The sequence below is a fragment of the Taudactylus pleione genome, unplaced genomic scaffold (genome assembly GCF_031769625.1).
Source record: "Taudactylus pleione unplaced genomic scaffold, aTauple2 ptg000345l, whole genome shotgun sequence".
Lineage (NCBI taxonomy): Eukaryota > Metazoa > Chordata > Amphibia > Anura > Myobatrachidae > Taudactylus > Taudactylus pleione.
The window spans coordinates 1,216,466-1,238,898 of NW_028284746.1; the positions used below are offsets into that span (position 1 = coordinate 1,216,466).

The following is a 22,433-nucleotide window of genomic DNA, read 5'->3' on the forward strand; positions in this document are numbered from 1 at the left end:
GTCAAATTTGACCTTCTCTCATCTGCTGCAGAAGGGCGTAAAGAAGATCCTGCAATATGTATCAGACTAGAGTACCTTATAACACAAAGCGTTACTGTGAAGGGCCATCCCTGTTTCTAAAACTTTTATAAACAGAGGGATACTTGATAAAGTACGAAACGCGTTGGAATTTTCCAGCGCCGTCAAATGAATACTCCCAATACTGACACCATCCGGCGTTCCCCTGCTTACCGTCAAGCGTGGAGCACAGAGACCGGAAACATCAGTAGAAAGACCACTGGCGCTACAAAAGAACCGGAGGGAATTGACCCCTTTTAATAGATGCATCTGCTTTCGGTCCTACTGTGCCTGGCTCCTGCGGGCCAGTACCGATGAGAGTGCGAAGAAAGATAGTAAAATTCGGCTAAAGTGATCAATTATTGTCAATATATGTACTCTCATCATTATCTCCTCTGCACGATACCACTGAAGCATAGAGATTTGAAAGCAGATGCATGGCATTCTTGATTCTTTCTTTTCAGTATGACTATTACTCATATTAATTTTCTGACTGTTATAACTGACACTGAGAAGGTTAACACTCATTAATATCATTCGATGCATGCAGATGAATTAACAGCAGTATTTCACTCCTCAAAGTGTGCAGTTCTTTTATACCCACTATTCTTTCTTTTTTTTTCGGCAATCCAAATCATTGACAGATATTACCCCATACTATAAGGGTGTAGTCTGGTGATATTCCCAACAGATACTTCATCCTATATGTTTTTTAGAAATATTTTTTACCTTGACATATGAACACGGCAGTTCATACTTGGAGGACATATTCTGGATCACAATAAGCATTTTAGATGACTACTAAGTGACCAGAACACTTTGTGTACTTTGTCTGTCTATATATGGTGTTATGTCTTTTATGTACGTAAATTGCAGATTATGTAATAAACTTTGTTTTAATAGATTACATTAAGTTTGTGCCCCCAGCCAAAAGAGTTTTCTTTTCCTTTCTTTTTTTTTGATTCCATTGTTAAAATTTCAACAGGCGATGTTGACATGTGAAATTGTCAGAATGTCGACATTACGGTTAAGCTGCGGGATTGAAGGTTTAGGGTTAGGCACTAGACGGAGGGTTAGGGGTAGGGATTAGGGTTAGAGATAGGGCCAGTGTACTCCTCAAAATGCTGCTCCATCAGATGACACTGAAGGAACTGACAGTCACTTGACTGCCCGGCCTAGCAGATGCAGCTGGAGCTGTCGAGAGCAGGTAAGTCACTGCTGGGCCACCAAGGACGGTATGTCAACATGGTCAATATCGATATGCTAAGCATATCCGTATTTTGACTATGTCGACATATCACACTACACTCCCCTGGGGAGTATCCAGACATCAGAAAGGATACCAATGCAAACCACGCGCCTGGACCACCCTTCCCTATGCCAACACAACTGGCCAGTACAGGGCGCCCTTGACCTATGTACACTGCCCACTTTGCACCCATGGGAGATACAGATGTGTCCTTGTACACTGTGGCTTCAGAGGCGCCAAATAGCCCCTCTCGCTGCACCAATTACAGGGCGACTCTGCTGCAAGTCTTCTTAGCTCAAAATGTGCATCTTATTCTCACAAATAAAACAAATGGGAGTGAGAAAACTACTTTGTTAGATTACACTGATCAATTTGATGTGTGACATTTGTAGATCTGTGTGCGAATGAGTCGGAATCTATACACCAGGTGCTACGCTGCAGTGGCTGCGACTTTATCTCATGCCAAGTTCCATTGTGCTTCATCTGTGACTTTGTATGGGATTAAAACTACTACCACAAAGTCGCAGATGAATGATGATTGGATATGCACACCACGTATATGCATATACACTACATAGTCAAAAGTACGTGGACACCTAAATATCACATAAATATGAGCTTGGTGGACAAATAATTCTCAAACCATAGACATTAATATTCAGTGAAAGCTTTTCATTCGATTTTGGAACATGGCTGCGGCGCTCATTTTCATTCAGTCTCAATGGCATTACTTGGGCACTGATGATGGGCAAAAAGACCTGGCTCACAGTCAACATCCCAATTGATCCCAAAGGTGTTTAATGGGGTTGGGGTCAGGGCATTGGGGTTGTAGACCAGTCAGGTTCTTCCACACCAAACTCCGCAAACCACTGTTTGATGGCCCTCACTTTGTGCACAGGGGGATTGTCATGCTGAAATAGAAAAGGGCCTTCCACAAAGTGTTCTAGAGTGTTATTATAGGATGGCGATTTCCCTTCACTAGAACTAAGGGGGCAAAGCCCAACTATGATAGCCCCAGATCACTAATCTTCCTCCACCAAACTTTACAGCTGGCATCACTGAGGCATGATTCTACTTAAAGAACTCGTATCCACAGCTACAGAGACCAAAGGCGGTGTACTTTACACCTCTTCATCCAGCCTTTGGCACTGCACATGGTGACCCAAGGATTCTCTGCCATGGAAACCCAACTCATGAAGCGATTGTTATGCACTATGTGGTTTGGCGCTCTGCGTTCCCACCATGTGAGCTTGTGTGGCCTACCGCTTCATACCTAACAAAGTGACTGGTTGGAAAGGTGACCTCCCATGACAGTGCCATGTAGTAAGTCACTGAGCTACTCAGTATGACCTATTGTACTGTTAATGAGTGACTATGGAGATTGTATGGCTGAGTACACATCAGAACGACGTGCAAAAGACGCAATGGTCGTCCCGATTTCCCATCATCCCAGAACACGGAATACAGAACATACACACTATGCAATCTTCTGAACAATAGCACAATTTATTATGGCGAGGGATTGTATCCAATTAGTATTTTCTCCTGTACACACTATGCAATCATCGTGTAGACCACTGGCAGTCCAGAGGAAAAGATTGGACCAATATATCTTATGGTCTTCCAGTTGGGCATACACACTGCACGATTCGCTCAACATCAGTAAAGATATCTTCTCATCTGACGTGCAGCACAGCAGATGAGAAGAGGCGATGAACGTGCCTGCACATTAGACGATATGTTGCTCCAATTCGCCTCAAAACAAAAAATCACCCAATATATAATTTAATGTGTACCCCACTTATGGCTGCATGCTTGATTTTATGCACCTGTTAGCAATGGGTGTGGCTGAAACATATTATTTAAACATGGTGTCCTCAGACTGTGGACCATGTATGGCCTGATTCGGAGCACGTGTTGCAGCCTGCATGCGCAACTTACAGCAACTACCAGTGATTCAGAGTCTTACACTTCTTAGTGGAATCTCATCTGCGACTGAATTAACCTTACTGGGTGGCGATGGGGCAGTATCGTGGCTTTAGCATTTAGGATAAGCATGCCAGGAGCGCATCCTGGGCATGTAAACAGAACTGCTGGCTATTCAGAGCTGTGTGTATGCAGAGATCCATCCTATTCCAGACAGATCTCCTGCACCAAGGATGCAGGAGATCTGTCTGCATCCTTGGTGAACATCCAGAGAGTGATGGCTGATCTTACAGGCGGAAGGCTGGGGGTACTGCAGACTCATTGAAGGCACGGACTCAGCTTGCTGGCAGATGTCTGATTGGATTTTCAATGGCTGGTAGGGGGCGGAATTGCGACCTCTTTATGTGCGACTCAGAACTTGGCCAATTGTGCATGTCCTAGAAAGTGCATCATACCCTAGTAAATGAATCGGCATGTAATGCTGGCGGCTGAATAGCCGCCGGATCAAATATTGACAGCGGTAGACTGGCGGTTCGAAATCCCAACAGGGGTGGTAAGTACTCTAACTCTCCCCTCTCCCTTCCCTAACCCTCCCTTAGTGGTGCCTAACCCTAACCTCCCGCTTTATTGCCTAACCCTAACCTCCCCCCGTTGGTGCCTAAACCTAACCCCCTCTTCCTGCACCCTAAACCTAACCCTCCCAGGGGGGGTGGAGGGTCTAATCCTAACCTCCCCCTAGGGGTGCCGAATGGTAGGTACATACTACATGATATGCTCCCTGAGCTATATCGTGTAGTGTGTCCCCGGCAGGGGTGTGCTAAGTGTCATTCATGACATTGAGCACAGCTGCTGAACGATATCATTAACGATATCTCTCTCCCCCATTCCCTGACATGCAGCAATCTGACGAGGTCGTCAGGTTGGCCTGCATGTTCAGGCAATGGACAATGTCGGAAACGACCAGCGGGAGTGCGCATCGCTGGTCGTTTCCGACATAAAAGTGCATGATTTGTGCACGATTACTGAGCGATTGCACGATTACGATGTCGTAATCGTGCAGTCGTCAGTAATATCGCCCAGTGTGTACCCACCATTACCCTAACTCCCCCTTCCCTTAGCCTAACCTAAACCTCCCGGGGGGTGCCTAACCCTAAGCCCCCACGGGTGTTCCTAAAGCTAACCCTCCAAATAGCTCGAACCTAAAACACCTGGCTTACCTTCGGTCGGTATGCCGGGTGTCGGGATTTAGTCGTGGGGCTAATGATAGGCATCAGGATTTTGCCGCCTATCTTTAGTCCCACGTCAGGCTTTTAGTGTCGGAACTTCGGCGGCTGGGATAGCGCTCGCAGGTATCCTGCCTGCATCCCCTAGTAAAGTCTATTCACTTTTTTATTAGTTAAACCCAGACACTGTCCACTGTGTTCTGCAATATATTCATGGTCTCCTGCACGAGGTTCCAAGAAATCAGGAACCAACACTTTTTACCACAGCTAGCGAAAGCTGCAATAATTACTCACTGTACTTTTCACACTAATGAGGGAAATTTAATTTCTCATGCTCATGTGTAGTATAAACTGTTTTGTGCTGAAATGCTTAATGTAAGACTTCTTTCTATAAATATCCTTAAACACTTCAAACAAAAAAACCCTCACAATGCAAAGAAAACACCTGAACATAAAATAAATCCATCACCAGATTAGAGAATAGGCAGATGAAAGCGGAGGTATTCATGAAACAGATCTGGGTTGCCAGTCTGTGAAAGCTGAAAGTTGGAGACACATTAACATGTAAAAACTAATAAAATCCCCTAAGGGTTCGAACATAATTACACAGTAGAAGTTGGGAAATAACTAAAATAGGCTCAGGGAAGTATTTAATATAAGTAGAAGATTGAAAGTAAAGGATAAGAGATAGAACAGTGCTGGCATTATTTGACAGGTAGTTACATCTCTTCATCTACTTATTTCTATGCAGCAATTGTACTGTAACTTGCAATAATGACAGCGCTCCTATTCGCTCAAGTTAAATATTAAAAAGTAATATTCCTACTCATATGGATATACAGGTTGAGTCTCCCATATCCAAATATTCCGAAATACGGAATATTCCGAATTACGGAATAATTTTGGCATGACTGAGATAATAAAACCTTTGATTTTTGATGGTTCAATGTACACAAACTTTGTCTAAGGCACAAATTATTAAAAATATGGTATAAAATTACCTTCAGGCTGTGTGTATAGGGTGTAAATGAAACATAAATGTATTTCATGTATGTACACAAACTTTGCTTGAGCCACAAAATTATTGAAAATATTGTATAAAATTACCTGCAGGCTATGTGTATAAGGTGCATATAACACATATATGCATTCTGTGTGTATATTGGGGTCCCATTCCCAAGATATTTCATTATGATATGCAATTATTCCAAAATACGGAATATTCCGTTATCCAAAATACCCCTGGTCCCAAGCATTTTGGATATGGGAGACTCAACCAATACTATATTTTTCGCATTTTTTTGGCTCTTTTAATTTAATTTATTTACTTTATTTTGTTTACTTGCTTTCTTTCTTTTTTTTCCCTTTCCCACTTAATTGGACCTTTTATTAGGTTTCATTTTCTTGTTAAATTGTAGAGTATATATAACCACTACACTGTTATTACATATTGCAAATGATTAAGGTACAGTTTTGTTGAATTGTAATTTTGTTTTATTTTGACTTTCGTACTGTATTTTTGATGTGAAATAAACAGACTTCATAAGAAAAAAAAAGAAACATTCCTAAGAAATACTGAATATCCAGCCAGGAGCTCATTAAGAGATATACGGGACCCATGTACACTCCCCCTGTATATATTACGATGTGACTGCCTGTGCGACAGCCCAGCTACCTATGCTTGCCCCGCAGCATCATCTTAAATTCCCGTGGTGCCATGTGTTAAATTCGGAAAGATGGTACAAACATAAAAGAGAACAAAGACTCTGGCACACCACCAGAATGTTAGCTAGCTCCAGTGCGGCGCCATCTTTCTGAGTATATCACTACAAACATGGCGACATGGGACGAGCATAGGGAGCCAGGGTGCCGCAAGGCTGGCACAGTGGTTTGTCCTGGTTGCAGGGTTGGTGGCACGGGGCCCCCTGGACTTGTGTGCACTGCACACCCTGCACCCATGATAGATGCGCCACTGTATCCAACAATAGCAACGTAATGCAAAGCATGTCTTGCCTATTTATGAAGGATTGCACCTCCACATTACTTTTATCTCTATGACCATCACAGGGCAACGATAGCAGGGACAGGGAAATTAAAAAATGGTTCATGTAACTGAATAAAGCACTTTTTTCTCAACCAAATTACTACTGATTAATATATTTTAAACTTTTTAATTATTATTATTTTTTAACAAATGTGGATTTGGAAGATGGGCTTTCAGTCCAATGCGCATTTTGGGAGCAGTCAATGTGTTAACTGACTTTCTACCACTGCAATAAGCCTTATTTCCGCAGACTAGCAACCAGACCCCATAGTTTTATAAACATTTGTCTAACTTATTGATAATGATTTCAATATTTAGCAGGTGTGAATAGTAGCAGTTTTGTTTTTGTGATTTTATATATATATATATATATATATATATATATATATTTATATATATATATGTGGGTGTAGTTCTACCTATTTACACATGTGAATAGCTGCATCACTTAAAGGGTCTTATTTTGTGAGGTTACAGAAACTCTGCCTCGGCGCAGATAGTTGCCCCATTGGATACAGAATGAGAAATACAGGCTTGGATATACAGTAGCTGATCACACAGCACCTCCTAGTGAATGTGAAACAACACATTATAATAAAATAATTTTTATCTTTAGGTTTGTTTTTTCATACGTTAGAACCACTTTCCGAGGCTGGTGTAGAATTGAATGCAAATCCATTTTGCCGACTTATCTTCCATGTTTTTTGCACTGCGCATACTCCGGAGCAGAGCGTTCGCAAGTACGGTCGATTCAGATTTGTTAGCAACAACCTATGGGGGGCTGCTTTTTCGATTGAAACCGGGGGGCCGCAGAAAATATTGGAGATATATGCTGTGGTCCGCCGTAGATACATTTAGGGGAGACTTAATATTTGCCGGTATCCCCAAAAATATAACACAAATATGAATTGATAAATAGGCCCCTATGTGAAAAAGGCTTCAATAAGAGATACAGTTTAAAATAAATAATAAGCAGTTAGGAAGTAACAGAGTTTAACGGATTTTACTGTATGAGAATTTAGCACTTACTTTCTGGCATATTTCCCCATATTAGTGACACTTCCTCAAGTTCGTAAGACTTCCTTGTTTTTCCCCCGGTATCTGCTGCTTTTAGCTACAGTTTTTAATTTACTTGTTAGTCCTGGCAATTCTCCCTCTGTCTAAAGCCTGACTCAGCACCGACTCACACAAATGAGTGCCTAATTCCATTCAATCTGTTGCAAAAAGGGGGTTTTCAAACGGTAACTGTGACTGCATGAAATGGGAAGAAGTAACTTAAGGCGCGCATCCACTTATAGATATACAAACGAGAGCACGATTACGACATTGCAATATTGTTCTCGTTTGTATATCTAGTGATGTGCCTAGACTAAACGTTCACACATTCAGTCCAGGCACATCCCTCATCCCTGCACATGCTGAGCCTGACGAGATAGTCAGGTTGACCAGCATGTACGGGCGATGTCGGAAGCGACCAGCGGGCACGCGCATCGCTGGTCGCTTCTGACCAAACCATGCCCGATGCATGCGCGATTTGCAAGCGTTTGCACGATAATGACGTCGTTATCGTGCAATCACTTGGTTAAACGCTAAGTGGATACCCCCCTTTACAGTATACATATATTATTGAGACACTTTACTCTAACAATGAGGGAGCGCATTTGTATATTTGTGGTAACTGGATTAGTCATTTGGTGTAAAGGCGGGTGTGGTATACGAGATAGACAGTAATTAGTTAGACAATGTCTAGATAGACACCAGATGTTAGACAGTCAATAGTTAGACAGGGAAAAAAGTTAGACACAAACAAAAGTCAGACACATTAAAGTTAGACAAGTAAAAAGGTCGACAGGGTTTAAAATTCGACAATTTTTTTCTTCTTTTTTTAGCCCTAATCTTCACCCTAACCTTCCCCTTGGTGCCTAACCCTAATCATCTGGGTAAGTACCTAACCCTTCAGAAAGTGCCAAACCCTAACCCTAAAAAAAAAAAAAAAAAAAATGTGTCGACCATTTTTGTGTCGAACTTTTGACCCTGTCGATATTTTGTACTTTTCAAACTCTTTACATGTCTAAATTTAGTGTGTCTGACTTTTGTCTGTGTCGAACTTTTATCCTCGTCTAACTATTAACTGTCTAACATATGTTGTCTATCTAGACATTGTCTAACTAATTACTGTCTGTCTATAGTCCGGAACCCGTAAAGGCAAGGTGTTACAATGACAATACCATCTTTAGCTGGCAGCACAGCAGACAATTATTGTATTATGCCATGTTAGATCATGCATTGTTTCTATTGGAAAAAAACAATTGCGATGAATAATATGAAAACTTGTTTGCTCATTTGCAGATGATGGTTTACATAGAAAATTAGATAATGTATTGCTTCACGTACTACCCAATGATGCATTCATTAATATTAATATCCCAGCCCAAACTACCTGAGGCCATGATGGATTATACCCCATGCCAATGTGTGCGTAGTGACTGTATATAAAATGGCAGCAGAGCCCAATGTACAGTGGTGTTTGAAAATTTGTGAACCCTTCAGAATTTTTTATATTTCTGCTCAAATTTGGTCTAAAACTACCTCAGATTATCACACAAGTCCTAAAAGTAGATAAAGAGAACCAAATCTAACAAATGAGACAAAAAAAATTAGACTTGCTAATTTTTTTTATTGAGGAAAATGATCCAATATCACCTGTGTCAAAAGTATGTGAACCTTTGCTTCTAAACTAGGGATGTGCAGGCTCGGATAGGTTCGAGTTTGCACGTGGAGTTCGGATTTTTCCCTCCAAAAAAACGGAACTCACAACGAGGCAAAACGTCATCTTACATGGACGAACATCATCATTCCTGGTCTTTTGTCCAGGAATGATGATGTTCGACCATGTAAGATGACGTTTTGCCTCGTTCTGAGTTCCGTTTTTTTGGAGGGAAAAATCCGAACTCCACGTGCAAACTCGAACCTATCCGAGCCTGCACATCCCTATTCTAAACATTTCCGGTAATTGTTAATTAGTCCTGAACATCGGCTTGGAGGAATTTTACCCCACTCCTCTGTACAAAACAGCTATAACTCTGTTTTGTTGGTGGGTTTCCTCCCATGAACTGCTCGCTTCAGGTCCTTCCACAACATTTCGATTGGATTAAGGTCAGGACTTGGCCATTTCAAATTTAAATGTATTCTGCTTCAACCAATCTTTTGTTAAATGACTTGTGTGCTTTGGGTCGTTGTCTTGCTGCATGACCGACGTTCTCTTGAGATGCAGCTCATGGACAGATGTCCTGACATTTTCCTTTAGAATATTCTGGTATAATTCAAAATTAATTTCACCATCAATGCTGGCAAGTCGTCCTGGGCCAGATGCAGCAAATCAGGCCCAAACCATTATACCACCACCACCACCACCACCACCACAGTTTTTATGCTGGAATGCAGTATTCTTCTTTCTCCAAACATAACGCTCTATTTTGGACTCATCTGTCCACAAAACATTGTTCTAATAGTCTTCTGGCTTGTCCAGGTGATCTTTAGCAAACTGCAGACGGGCAGCAATGTTCTTTTTGGAGAGCAGTGGCTTTCTCCTTGCAATCCTGCATTGCAGACCATGTTGTTCAGTGTCCTCCTGATGGTGGACTCATTAACAATTAACATTAACTTTAGTTAATGTGAAAAAGGCCTTTAGTTGCTTAGAGGTTACCTTGGGTTCCTTTGTGACCTTGCGAACTATTAGATGCCTTGTTCTTGATGTGATTTTTGTTCGTCGACCACTCCAGGGGAGGGTAATAATGGTCTGGAATTTCCTCCATTTGTACACAATCTGTCTGTTGATTGGTGAAGTCCAAACTCTTTAGAGATGGTTATGTAACCTTTTCCAGCCTGATGAGCATCAGCAACTCTTCTTCTGAGGAAATCCCCTTTATTCGTGGCATGATACACTTCCACAAACATGTTTTGTGAACATCAGACTTTGATAGATCCCTGTACTTTTAAAAAGACACGTTGTCCACTCGCACCTGATTGTCATCCCATCGATTGAACATACCTGACTCTATTTCACCTTCAAAATATCTGATAAACCTAACAAACTTTTGACACTCACAGATATGTGATATTGGATCATTTTCCTAAAAAACAAAAAAAAAAATAACAATTTTTTTTTTATTAATTTGTTTGATTTGGTTCTCTTTATCTACTTTTAGGACTTGTGTGAAAATCTGAAGTAGTGTTAGGCCAAATTTCAGCAGAAATATAGAACATTCTGAAGGGTTCACAAACTTTCAAGCACCACTGTAAGTATTCCAATCTTGTACTTCTGGAGTGATCATCGCAACCCCATAGGGCTGTGTAATGGTCCTTACAAAGATTCTTTTCCAGCAGTAAACATCAATTCGTTTGCAAGATTCTGCCACATGCCTGCTACACCTGGCATCAACAGATGAAAGATAATCCCTGCTCTCCAACTATCCTTTGTTGAACTCAGGGCCTGATTCAGACCCGGCAGCAAGCGCCGAGCGCTCGCAACCGGGTCGATGGTGGCCCAGAGAGCATGCGCACGACGGTGCCAGCTCCGTCGTGCGCATGCACGAGACCCGGATAGCGACGGGCAATCCGACGCTCCGGGTCTCGCATCAAAGGGGGCTTGCTGTCGATGTTGAGTGACAGCACGCCCCCTTTGGTGGGCGCTTAGCTGCCCAGACGGAGGCGTTCCCATGGGAACGCCTACCGTATGGGGGCGGCCCCACTGACATCACAAGTGATGTCAGTGGGAGAGCTTTCGGCGGACGCTGCTGGGGGGCTGAGGCAGCTTTTATTCACCACACACACTTGCAGGAAAGAGGAGGTGGAGCCACACTTCTACTCCTGTAAGTACCTTAGGAGGAGCACTTTTTAAAAAAAAAATTATAGAGTCAGCTTTATTTGTATTTGTAGTGTAGTGTGGCTCTTGTAAAACCTAGTGGCCAGGACTAAAATCTTGGTCGCCACAGCGAACCGGCAACCAGGATTTGTCGAGCCCTGGCGCTAGGAGGTAGCACTATCTATTGTAATTATTTATTTTGTCACTAGGTGGCGATGCGGAGGTAAAAAAAATATCACTTGATCACTTTTAATTAGCAGGGTATATTAAAAAATAAACAAAAAAAACACAACAAAATAAAAAAACTCACAACCAACAATTGCATCTGGAGAGGTACAGCGATCAGGGTGGCCAAGACGTCTGAGAGTGTTGCCTTATCAATTGTTGGAATATTTAAGTGATTTTTATCGCCACCTATCGTCAAAATTTATAACTAATATTTTTTTTTTTTTTTCATTTAATGGTTAGCACATCCTCTGCAGTACCTGATGCCCAAAGGTCACATCATCATCAGCCTTAGAACTCGCTCAAGAGTACTCAAAATAGGGTTACATCGAAGTACATTTTAATAAAAATTGTTTTTTTTAAAGTGCATTTAGGTGGATAAAAGAGCAGGTCAAGAAATTACAACATTGGATTCTTTTCATCTTTGCTACTGCATTCTGCAAGCCTTATTGCTGCCTATCTCCCTCGATGTCTATCTTCACAAATGTCTACAATAACCAGCCTCAAATGCTCCTACACTGGTATTATCACCACTATACCACCATGATAGTGATTCTTTCCTCCCGAGAGCATTATTCTACATTTAGCAGTATTGAATTACAGCTCCACCATTTGCCCGCTCCTATTGCACTTGTAAAACGTATAGAGGGGTATATTTACTAAAGGTTGCAAACCAAAACCGAAATGCACTGACATCGGCATCGTTTTGACGTCTAAAAATCTATATCTACTAACCGTCGGGTTTAAGCTTCAATTGAAACCAGACATTGATGTCAGTACTTTTTTGTGGCTCTATTGCCATCGGTTTTGATCTTTCGGTTCAAAATCGACGGCAACTAGAAGTAAAAACACAATGGTAAACCCATCCTAACAGAAGCCCTGCACAGATCAGTATGATGTCCTGGACCTCACAGCCTTCTCCCAAACTCGCCTGCCTCAGGCCAATTGTTTGGGTGGGTTTGCTGTCATTTTACGGTCAGGTTATGTTCGGTTACAAGACCGATCATTAGTTAATCTGTGGTTTTTTTTCACATCCTGTCTTTATAAGAACATTGGGCCTGATTCAGACCCACTCGCGAGCGGCTGTCCGCTCGCAAGTGGGTCGATGTTAGGCACTGAGCATGCGCACGACGGAGGGAGCTCCGTCGTGCGCATGCGCCAGACGCGACGAGCGAAGGAAAGTCCTTCGCTCGTTGTGTCCGATCAAAGGGGGCGTGCTGTCAATGTTGATTGACAGCACGCCCCCTTTGGTGGGCGTGCCGGGGGCGTGCCTCCCTGACGGGGGCGTTCCCACGGGAACGCCTCCCGTCAGAAGCCGGCCCACTGACATCACTAGTGATGTCAGTGGGAGTGATTTTGGCTCTGTTAGAGCCAAAATCACTCCGGAGCTTGCGGTTGAAAACCTCAACCGCAGGCTCCGGCTCGCAATTTCGATGGTCGCGATGGTCACGACCATCGCGCCCATCAAAATGCACGCTCGTATAGCCTGTGGGTGGTGACCCACAGCTATACGAGCGTCCAGGAGGACGCTCCATGAAAATGGAGCCCGGCCCTCATTCAGAGCGTGCGCTCTGCTCAGAGCGTACGGCTCTGAATGAGGGCCATTGATAGTTGGTCCAATGCTCTACAGTGTTCATAGTCGGGTCATTGGTCGGTTTGGCCAATAGTAAATGACTGGTTTTGGTCGGCAAGCAAAATCAACAGAAAATCAACCAAAATCCTAAAACCGACCTTAAGTAAAAAAAAAAAAAAAAAAACCCATAGCATGTTACTTACACCTCCTGACAGGTCAGTTTATTACAGACCCGTGTGTCAACAATAAGTCACACTTCTCCTACTGAGATTTTGTTGTGTCACTGACAGATGAAACCTGAAACGAAACCACCTTCAAACTGTAGCCTTTAGCCAAATGCATATTCACTAACCATTTATAGAATAAGTACCTGCAAAACACATATCACAGCAAAAAATATCTAACCCTATGACTACATGATAAATATATAATATATTTGCTGTGATCTGCCCTGTAAAAAGCACAACAGATGTCCTGCCCACAGTTTTAGGGCTTCTTTCATTGCCTATAACAATAATTGCTGTAAGGTTGAACTGTAAATATTACAAGAAGGATATTGGATAACCTTATACTAGCCTACAACTACTAAAGCTGTACGAGTATTGTATTATCTTTGATATTAAGGGTCTGATTCAGACACGGACGCAATTAGCGCTCGCTCGTCCTGAAAATAGGGGTGGCTATTCAAATGAACAGTTCGCTCTTCGCGGTCTGTTCACGCCTCTAGGTCTGAATGAGCGAACAAAACTTGCGGTCGTTTTTAGAAAAAATACGCCCCCTGACCGCTCGCATCCTACGTCATGTCCGCTATTTATTAGATTAATTGAGTACATCGACCAGCTTATGAACTGCTCGCTATTCTTGTGGTTGGTTTTTGCTACCACAATTTTGCGAGCAGTTCTGACTATAAAATAACCCAGTGACGTAGTCAATGACGCTGCTGTATTAATTATGCACACCCTTAAAACGCCCGTTTTGACCTTTAAGCACGCCTGTGTTCGGATCTCCACACCCCGTTTTCAAGCACCTTCCCCTGTTACCACTCACATACGCCTCATTCTGTCACTCAAAATAGCAGGCATTCGCTATTTAGCGAACAAACGATTTTCGGCCGCACTGACTGGTTCGTGCATGCGTATTACGATCCGTACGCATGCGCAGTTGGGCAAACATCGCTCGGAGCGAATGAGCGGCCGCTTACGAGCGGCTCTGAATCAGGCCCTAAGTTCATACTATACTGTATTGATATAAAATGAGCTCTAAATATTCAAAATCAGTAGACAATGGTACAATGAACAGACACTGACCTGTGCGCAGATTTGGTGCATAACATGCCCAAACTCATGGAAGTAGGTCTTCACCTCATCGTGCCGCAGCAGAGAGGGACGACTCGCCACAGGCTTGGTGAAGTTCGCCACCATTGCTGCTGCAGACATCATATTGGTTCCATCAGGGAGGAGACAGCCTGGCTGTAGTCCAAAGCATGCAGCGTGCCCAAACTTTCCTTCCCTAGGGGTAAGACTCATATCAGTAGACTCAAAGACAGCAATTGCTACCAATACTTGTCAGTCATAGGAATACATGTACAGGTGTCCCAGCAGGTTGGTGCACTGAATCAAGAAATGGGTTGATCTTGAAGGAGGTTAACAAAGTAACGATGTACTACATATTATACAAATACCAATAATACTAACCTACATTATTCTGTGCAGATAACAATTTATTTCTCCTACAATTGAAGAAAACCAGTAAATTTAACAGCACTCTGTGGCTGTAGGTCAGTACAGTTCTCTAAAGGTACGTACGGTATATACACTGAAATTTAGGAGGACGATTAGATAATTATCCACCTAACTGGCCACAAATCACAGCAGATGATTTTCATCCAAATGGGAGCGTGCATGTGACGATCAGAAAATACAACCGGACGATGAAATTGTGGCCAAGAAATTTAACTTTCCTACTTATCGCTGAACAGCCGGGTCTGTCTGATGTGTATGCAGCCAAACTGGACATAGGTCAGGAGCTGGGTTTAAAGAGCCCAAACAGTCATCATTTATAATAAGTCATGCAACACAACTGGATCGGAATCCCTAATGTGATTAAGAAAAATCCCTACATGCGCTGTTTGAAGACACAAATCTTGGCTATCTACTCTACTGCTGATAATCTAATGTCATATGTATATTAGGGTAATAACAATATACATGAGGACTAGTAAAAATACAGTGTTCAGACTGACAGCTCCTAAAAATATGTCTATTACAGGGTTGCTTAAGTGCTGCCGATTAATAGGGTCAAAAGACTGTGGGCCTGATTCAGACCCACTCGCGAGCGGCTGTCCGCTCGCAAGTGGGTCGATGGTGTGCACTGCGCATGCGCACGATTGAGGGAGCTCCGTCGTGCGCATGCGCGAGACGTGACGAGCGAAGGACTTTCCTTCGCTCGTTGTGTCTGATCAAAGGGGGCGTGCTGTCGATGTTGATTGACAGCATGCCCCCTTTGGTGGGCGTGCCGGGGGCGTGCCTGCCAGACGGAGGCGTTCCCAAGGGAACGCCTACCGTCAGAAGCCGGCCCCACTGACATCACTAGTGATGTCAGTGGGAGTGATTTTGGCTCTGATAGAGCAAAAATCACTCCAGGCCTTGCGGTTGAGAAACTCAACCGCAGGCTTCTGCTCGCACTGGCGATGGTCAAGACCATCGCGACCATCATCCTGCACGCTCGAATAGGCTGTGGGTGGTGACCCACAGCTATACGAGCGTCCAGGAGGACGCTCCATATTAATGGAGGTGGGCCCTGATTCAGAGCGAGCGCTCTGGTCAGAGCGTCCGGCTCTGAATCAGGGCCTGTGATTCTACTTGGTTATCTGTTAAAATTTCACATCTATGTAACCTACCAAAGTACTTTTTTTATTTTTAAATAAAACTATATATTGCTATATTTTGGTCCTTTACTTAAAATAGAAGATTGGTGGCTCATATGTTTGATCTATTTTTGTTTTACTACTATAGGAGATTGGTGATTCAAAACTCCCAATAGTCATCCAGCTATTAGTGCCCGATTACCCACTGAAACAGTCAAAGTTGTTAAGTATTCTCTACTGAACACCTTTGGGCTTAAATGTGTATTAGAACATACAGCACACCATTTTATAGTCCAAATATATAGTAATAACCACCAATACCATCTCCCCGTGTTTACTGGAATATACAGTAAAAGCCCGTCTCCATAAGGTTACCCTAGTCTTCCCGCTAGGCTGTTTTAGCAGGGCTCCGCGGCCTGAGAGATTTGTAGACGGCAAAATGCACCCTGCCCTACCTGCGCCCTGCTGAAACAGCCTGCCGGGTGTGCCAGGTGCTACACCCAACTGCGGGCTGCATTGTCCCACAGGGGGTAAAAATTGCGGTGCAGCGGTCACTGCCGGTGAATAGATGCTGTGCGCATGCATCTATTTACAGTGAGGTAGGGATGCACATCGGAAACAAATGGTTAGCAACCATCGATGTTTCTAAACTGATGAAAGTATGTTTTTCATCGATTACCGGAAATTTGATGGTTACCAGACATCAGATGCAGCTTTCCAATGCCCATCCGACAGCTGGTTGTGGGGGGAGGGGGAGCACACATCACTGCTCTGCATAGCAATGGGTGAGCAGCAGAAGTAGATGCCGTGGGGGCGCCGCAAAGCTCCGCCTTCTTTTCAGCCATAAGTATAACCATTGCGATTATTATACTATTTAATGTCGGAAGCCCAGAAACCATTCGATGCCGGGCTTCCGATGTCCATCTGTACAGTGAGGGGAGAGCTTTGGGCAGCCCATCTTAAGGATACGCCCCCTTTTCTCGTGGCCAATACCCCTTTTCGGGCATGCGCGACAGTGCCATTTTTGCGGTCCGGCACCAGACCTAGAATTAACAGTATTACTCTATGTGGCCAATTACATTTGTAGCGATGGCGGGGAGGTACAGGCATTCACACGGTTTCTATAGCAACATCGCAGATTTAAGCTAAGTACACACCATACGATATATATCCTCTAATATATTGCCCCAACACGGATTGGAACGATATATCGCACACATTGTATAGTGTGTACGCCTGATCCATCATTCATTGAATCGTCCATCTGCTGTGCTGCATGTCCAGTGGGATGATTCAATGAACAATGTGGTGCTGTTACATGCAGCATGTAACGATACATCGCGCTGGCGTACGACGATGGTGCGGTGTGTACGACGCATGCGGGATATATCGTTGCATCGGCACACCATCATAAGGTGTGTACCCAGCTTTACCTATAGATGTGTGAAGTAAAATCTGCGATATTCCAGTAACGTGACTTTTGGTAAAGTGAATTTGAATCAGACTGGAGCATCCATTGTGGACAAGGACCCCAGGCTACCTCCCATAACACACCCGGTATTTTTCTGTCTCTGATTTTTAACATTCTAAACTAGGATCTGTTATTATTACGGATGTTCTTTGTGATATTTCTGTTTAATATATATGTTCTATTTTACTATGTTATTCATATGTACTTAGGGCCTGATTCAGACCCGCTTGCGAGCGCATAGCGCTCGCAAGCGGGTCGATGGTGGGGTACTGCACGCATGCGCAAGCCCCGGAGCGAGAGAGAAATTCTCTCGCTCCAGGACTCACTACAAAAGGGGCGGCTGTCGATGTTGATTGACAGCTCGTCCCGTTTTGTAGGTGGGGCGGGGGGGTGGCTACACAAACGGAGACGTTCCCGAAGGAACGCCTGCCGTTTGTGGGAGGCACCACTGACATCACCAGTGATGTCAGTGGAGAGCTTCCTGCTCTGTTAGAGCAGGAAGCTCTCTGGGGCTTGCGAAGGAAGAGACCCTACCACAAGGGTCTCGTCGCAAGCCCCTATGGTCGCGACCACCGCCTGGCCGCCCGCAAAAGCTGTGGGTGGTCACCCACAGCTTAGTGAGTGGCCAGGAGGGTGCAACAAAAATAATTTTTCTAAACGAGTTATGTTAACATTTTCATGGTTCTCACAATGCACTGTTCAGTGACTCTCGGCCCCATTTACCACAATCCGCATTTAGAATGCAGATTGTAGTGTGATATTTCCGACTGAATTCGCATTGCGATAAAGCTCTGTCCCTGCGAATCCCCTCTGCAGCCATATCACTGTATTTTTCGAAAAAAATACAGTGACAAGGTGCCACGCATGCACCGACCAACCGGCTGCCGCTACACCCCCCCCCCCCTCGCGATTATGTCCTCCCGTGACCCCCATGTAATTTCACTTACCTCCGGGGATGTCCTCCTTCCAGGGCTCCAGTCAGCTGGTCTTCCATCCTGCACTGTGACCCTGGTCAGCTGTTCTATGCAGCTGACCAGGTCACAGTGCACAGTGCAGGAACCCAGCTGACTGGAGACCCAGAGGACATCACCGGAGCACCGATCACCGGCCCTGGACTCAGGTAAGTTTTTTTTTTACTTTTTTTTTATTAGCAATGATAATGATCTGTTTAGACCACACAGCTGATCACTCTGGGCCTGATTCAGAGCCGGACGCTCTGACCAGAGCGCTCGCTCTGAATCAGGGCCCTCCTCCATTAAAATGGAGCATCCTCCTGGACGCTCGTATAGCTGTGGGTGACCACCCACAGCATATACGAGTGTCCAAAAAGATGGTCGCGATGGTCTTGACCATCGCGACCATCGGACTTGCGACGGAGACCCTGCGGTAGGGTCTCCCTGCCACAAGCCCTGGAGTGATTTTGGCTCTATCAGAGCCAAAATCACTCCCACTGACATCACTAGTGATGTCAGTGGGGCCGGCTTCAGACGGTAGGCGTTCCCATGGGAACGCCTCCGTCTGGCAGGCGCGCCCCCGGCACGCCCACCAAAGGGGGCGTGCTGTCAGTCACCATCGACAGCACGCCCCCTTTGGTGCGAGACCCGGAGCGACAGCTTGGCTGTCGCAGTCCGGGTCTCGCGCATGCGCACGACGGAGCTCCCTCCGTCGTGCGCATGCGCAGTGGGGAACATCGACCCACTTGCGAGCGTACTGCCGCTTGCGAGTGGGTCTGAATGACCCCCTCTGTCGGTTAGAGCAGAGCAGGAGTCTGGGAACCGGGGGAGACCCTGGATAACGCCATCTCCAGGTATCGTTATTATCACAAGGCTTCCCCCGGTAGTTTTTCATATTTTATTTTTAGTAAATCTCAGGCAGATCGCATTTCCCATTACAATTATGGGAAATGTGATCTGCTTACTAAAAATATGTGATAATTCTACTCCAATTGCCCTTTAGTAAATTTAGGTGAAACTAAATACACTTTATTTTAGTAAAAATTATTTTAACAAATAGAGCCCTCTGTCTCTAATCTATGTAATAAGTAATTCATCTACCTTGGGTAAAGGTCCAAGTAGAACTGTCCCAGAACGTCACGAGTGGCACTGTCATACACGGTATACAGAGTCACGCTTTCATGCCACACGTGTGCATCTTGCACAACTTCAAACTGGAGTCCCAGCAGCTCCTGGTAAATGCGTAGCAGGTTTTCTGTGACGGTCTCCATAGGGAAGTATTCTCTTAGTTTGACCTGGTCCACAGAATACTTTGTGTCCAGGATGCGGGTGATGTAATAGTGCAGGTCCCACGCATTGATTCGCCCATCAAACTCCAGACCTCGCTCTGCACATTCTTTACTTTTCAGCTCCAAAATAAGCAACTTTTCTTCTTCCCCCAATGGCTTTACCTTCGTTTTTAGATTATCTGCAAGTAACACAGACATATATTATATTTATAGATTTTACCTACACTGAGCAAAGTGCCGCCTAGAAGCATTCTTATCTGCAGAAGTGTAGATGGACGCTAGAAAGCAATTACCATTGTACAGTCAGTATAGGGATACAGGGATGACACCAGATTTCTGCCAGCTCTGGTCTGGAGCAAAATGAAAAGTGTGTTTGCAGAGTGTGCACTTGCACAAGGCATGCCTCTATAAACAAGCTCTGTCTTTTAAACTCATTTTAATAAACTCACTCCGCAAAATGAAATCTCACTTTAGCGAGGGCCCACAAAACTACGGGGTCTATGCACTAAGTGGAGATAAGGGGGCCAAGTGAAAAAGGCAGGGAAGATCCCTTTACATATCGCTTATTGATATGTACTAAAGCATTTTCTCTACCCTTCAGCCTGCTAGGCTAAGAGCAGGCTACAATTTCACACTGCATAGGCACCTATGGCAGAGCCAAGTGTCCCAGGTGTTACCTAGGAGAGAGGTCGCTTAAGCTGGGTACACATAAATGACGATATGTGTACCTCCCAGAACCACCCACATCCCGCTGTATGGGGTCGTCGGTTGCATTGTGGGATTGAACTGCATGTAGGCCCAACCTGATGATGCAACTGACGACCAAACGGGAGCACGCATGGTCCGACATAGAGGGTTTCGACAATATATCGGAACGATCCGTCGGATTGACCAAAATATTGTCTAATGTGTACCCAGCTTTACAGTCAGCTGTTTTCTCCGGCTTCCTTACTGCTAGCTGTTGTTATCTGCCTCTCCTCCTGTAGGAGCAGGAAGAAAGCTCTTTGTCACATTGGCCGCTTGTCAATAAAGTTTTGACAAAAAGAATCCTGATTGCTGCAGCTGCACTGGACGTGAGACAGGCGAGTCCACAGTAAAGTCAGCACGAGATGTGTCCCTGCTGTTACCGCCGAAGGGATGACTTAACGTTCACTCTCCTCGGCGAGGCTAATCTTAGTAACATTCGTGGTAGCCGCCTCCAGCTTTGCAATGATAGCAGGGGAAGCAGGAGTGGCCTTTTCTCCACAATAAGTTGAGTCTTAGTACATGGACCCCCTAAGTATAGTACGCATTTAGGGACCGATTCAGAGTTGCATGCAAGTCGGTTGAAGATGACACATTTGGTGCTCGGAAATAAATGCTGATATTCACCTGAATCAGAGTTGGAAGCACCGCCCCTTTCTATACGCTTGTGAAAGTAGACGTCATCACTTTCACCAGCCCTACCCTTGGTGCAATAAAACCATTAGAAATCAGACGGATCTCTGTGTATGCTCACCCCTGGAAAATCCGCAATTCTGTCTACATGCCCACAACACACTAAAGGTGCCCACACATATACCGATGTGCTCACGATCAGCCGATGTGTACGATTTGTGTACGATTTCCCTTGAAACTCTCCCCGGCAGCTCTGCACACGATCTCCACACGATATTCACACGATTTGGTGTCCAATCTTCAAACGATCTCTCCTGCAGTCAGACTTTTTTTACAGTGCATTGTGTCCTAGATTGTCAGATCTGCCCTACTGCACGGCAGATCTGAAGATGCGATGTGCGACCAGTGGGGACGCGCATCGCATCGTGATCGTAAGTGGGGACTCACGATTTCCTCACATTTTACACGATCTGTCGTTCCAATGTGTCGGAATCGGCCAGATCGTGTAAAATGTCGCTATATGTGTGGGCACCTTCACCCTATGTGCAAGTGCCGCGTTGCCACCTATTCAGCCGCAACTAAGATGTGAACGACTCTGAAATGTTTGCAGATGCGTGCGCCAGGTTCAGGTGTAGGTGTAGTTGCTAAAAACTGCGTTTGCAAAGCAGATTTGCGTACATATCTGAATCTGCTCTTTCATTGGGAACTTCTTCCATCACTCTAAACTCAAAGAGCATGGCATCAGCATAGAGGAGTCAGCGATGCTCCTCAGCAGTTTTGAGCGTCATAGAAAACATCCTGTGTTTGAATCAACCTATCTGGACAGTATCCTGCAGATAAATTTCAATTCCAATAAAACAAATTCTACTTGCATTTTTATATATAATCTTGCTTCTACTTGTTGCTGAATATTTATTTTTTTGGAAACCAATATACAGTAATATTACATCTCTGAAGGTACGTTTTCTCCATCAAAACAGATTTTTGTGGATCATTAGAAGATTGTCTCTTTTCATGGGAGGGAGATTTGGGGATTGTTTGCGCAAAAGGCAACTCTCCCATGGATACCAGTTTTACTCATTATGTTTTTTATGGTGGAATCATGAATGCTGACAATAACTGAGACGACCGCAGTTCCTCAGATGTTCGACTGGGTTCTTCTGCGACTACTTGGAAGAGTTGTCGATGCTCTCTTGGAGGAAATTTGGTAGTCTGGCCACTCCTAGGAAGATTCATCCCTGTTCCAAGATTTCTCCATTTGCAACTAATAGCTCTCACTGTGGCTTGCTGGAGTCCCAGAGCCATAGGAATGGGTT

At 44.3% G+C, this 22,433-nt stretch overlaps 1 protein-coding gene across 4 annotated transcripts in view; it reads right to left on the reverse strand.

Moving 5' to 3' along the window:
• NLN (neurolysin) overlaps positions 1–22,433 on the reverse strand; it is an 85,536-nt gene that overhangs the window by 34,537 nt on the left and 28,566 nt on the right. For all 4 annotated transcript variants that reach the window (XM_088444027.1, XM_088444025.1, XM_088444026.1 and 1 more), the window contains 2 exons: positions 19,553–19,919; positions 14,469–14,670 (listed from right to left, as the gene is read on the reverse strand). In XM_088444027.1, the coding sequence (XP_088300153.1) occupies positions 14,469–14,670; positions 19,553–19,919 (569 nt within the window). The remainder of the gene's footprint in view (positions 1–14,468; positions 14,671–19,552; positions 19,920–22,433) is intronic.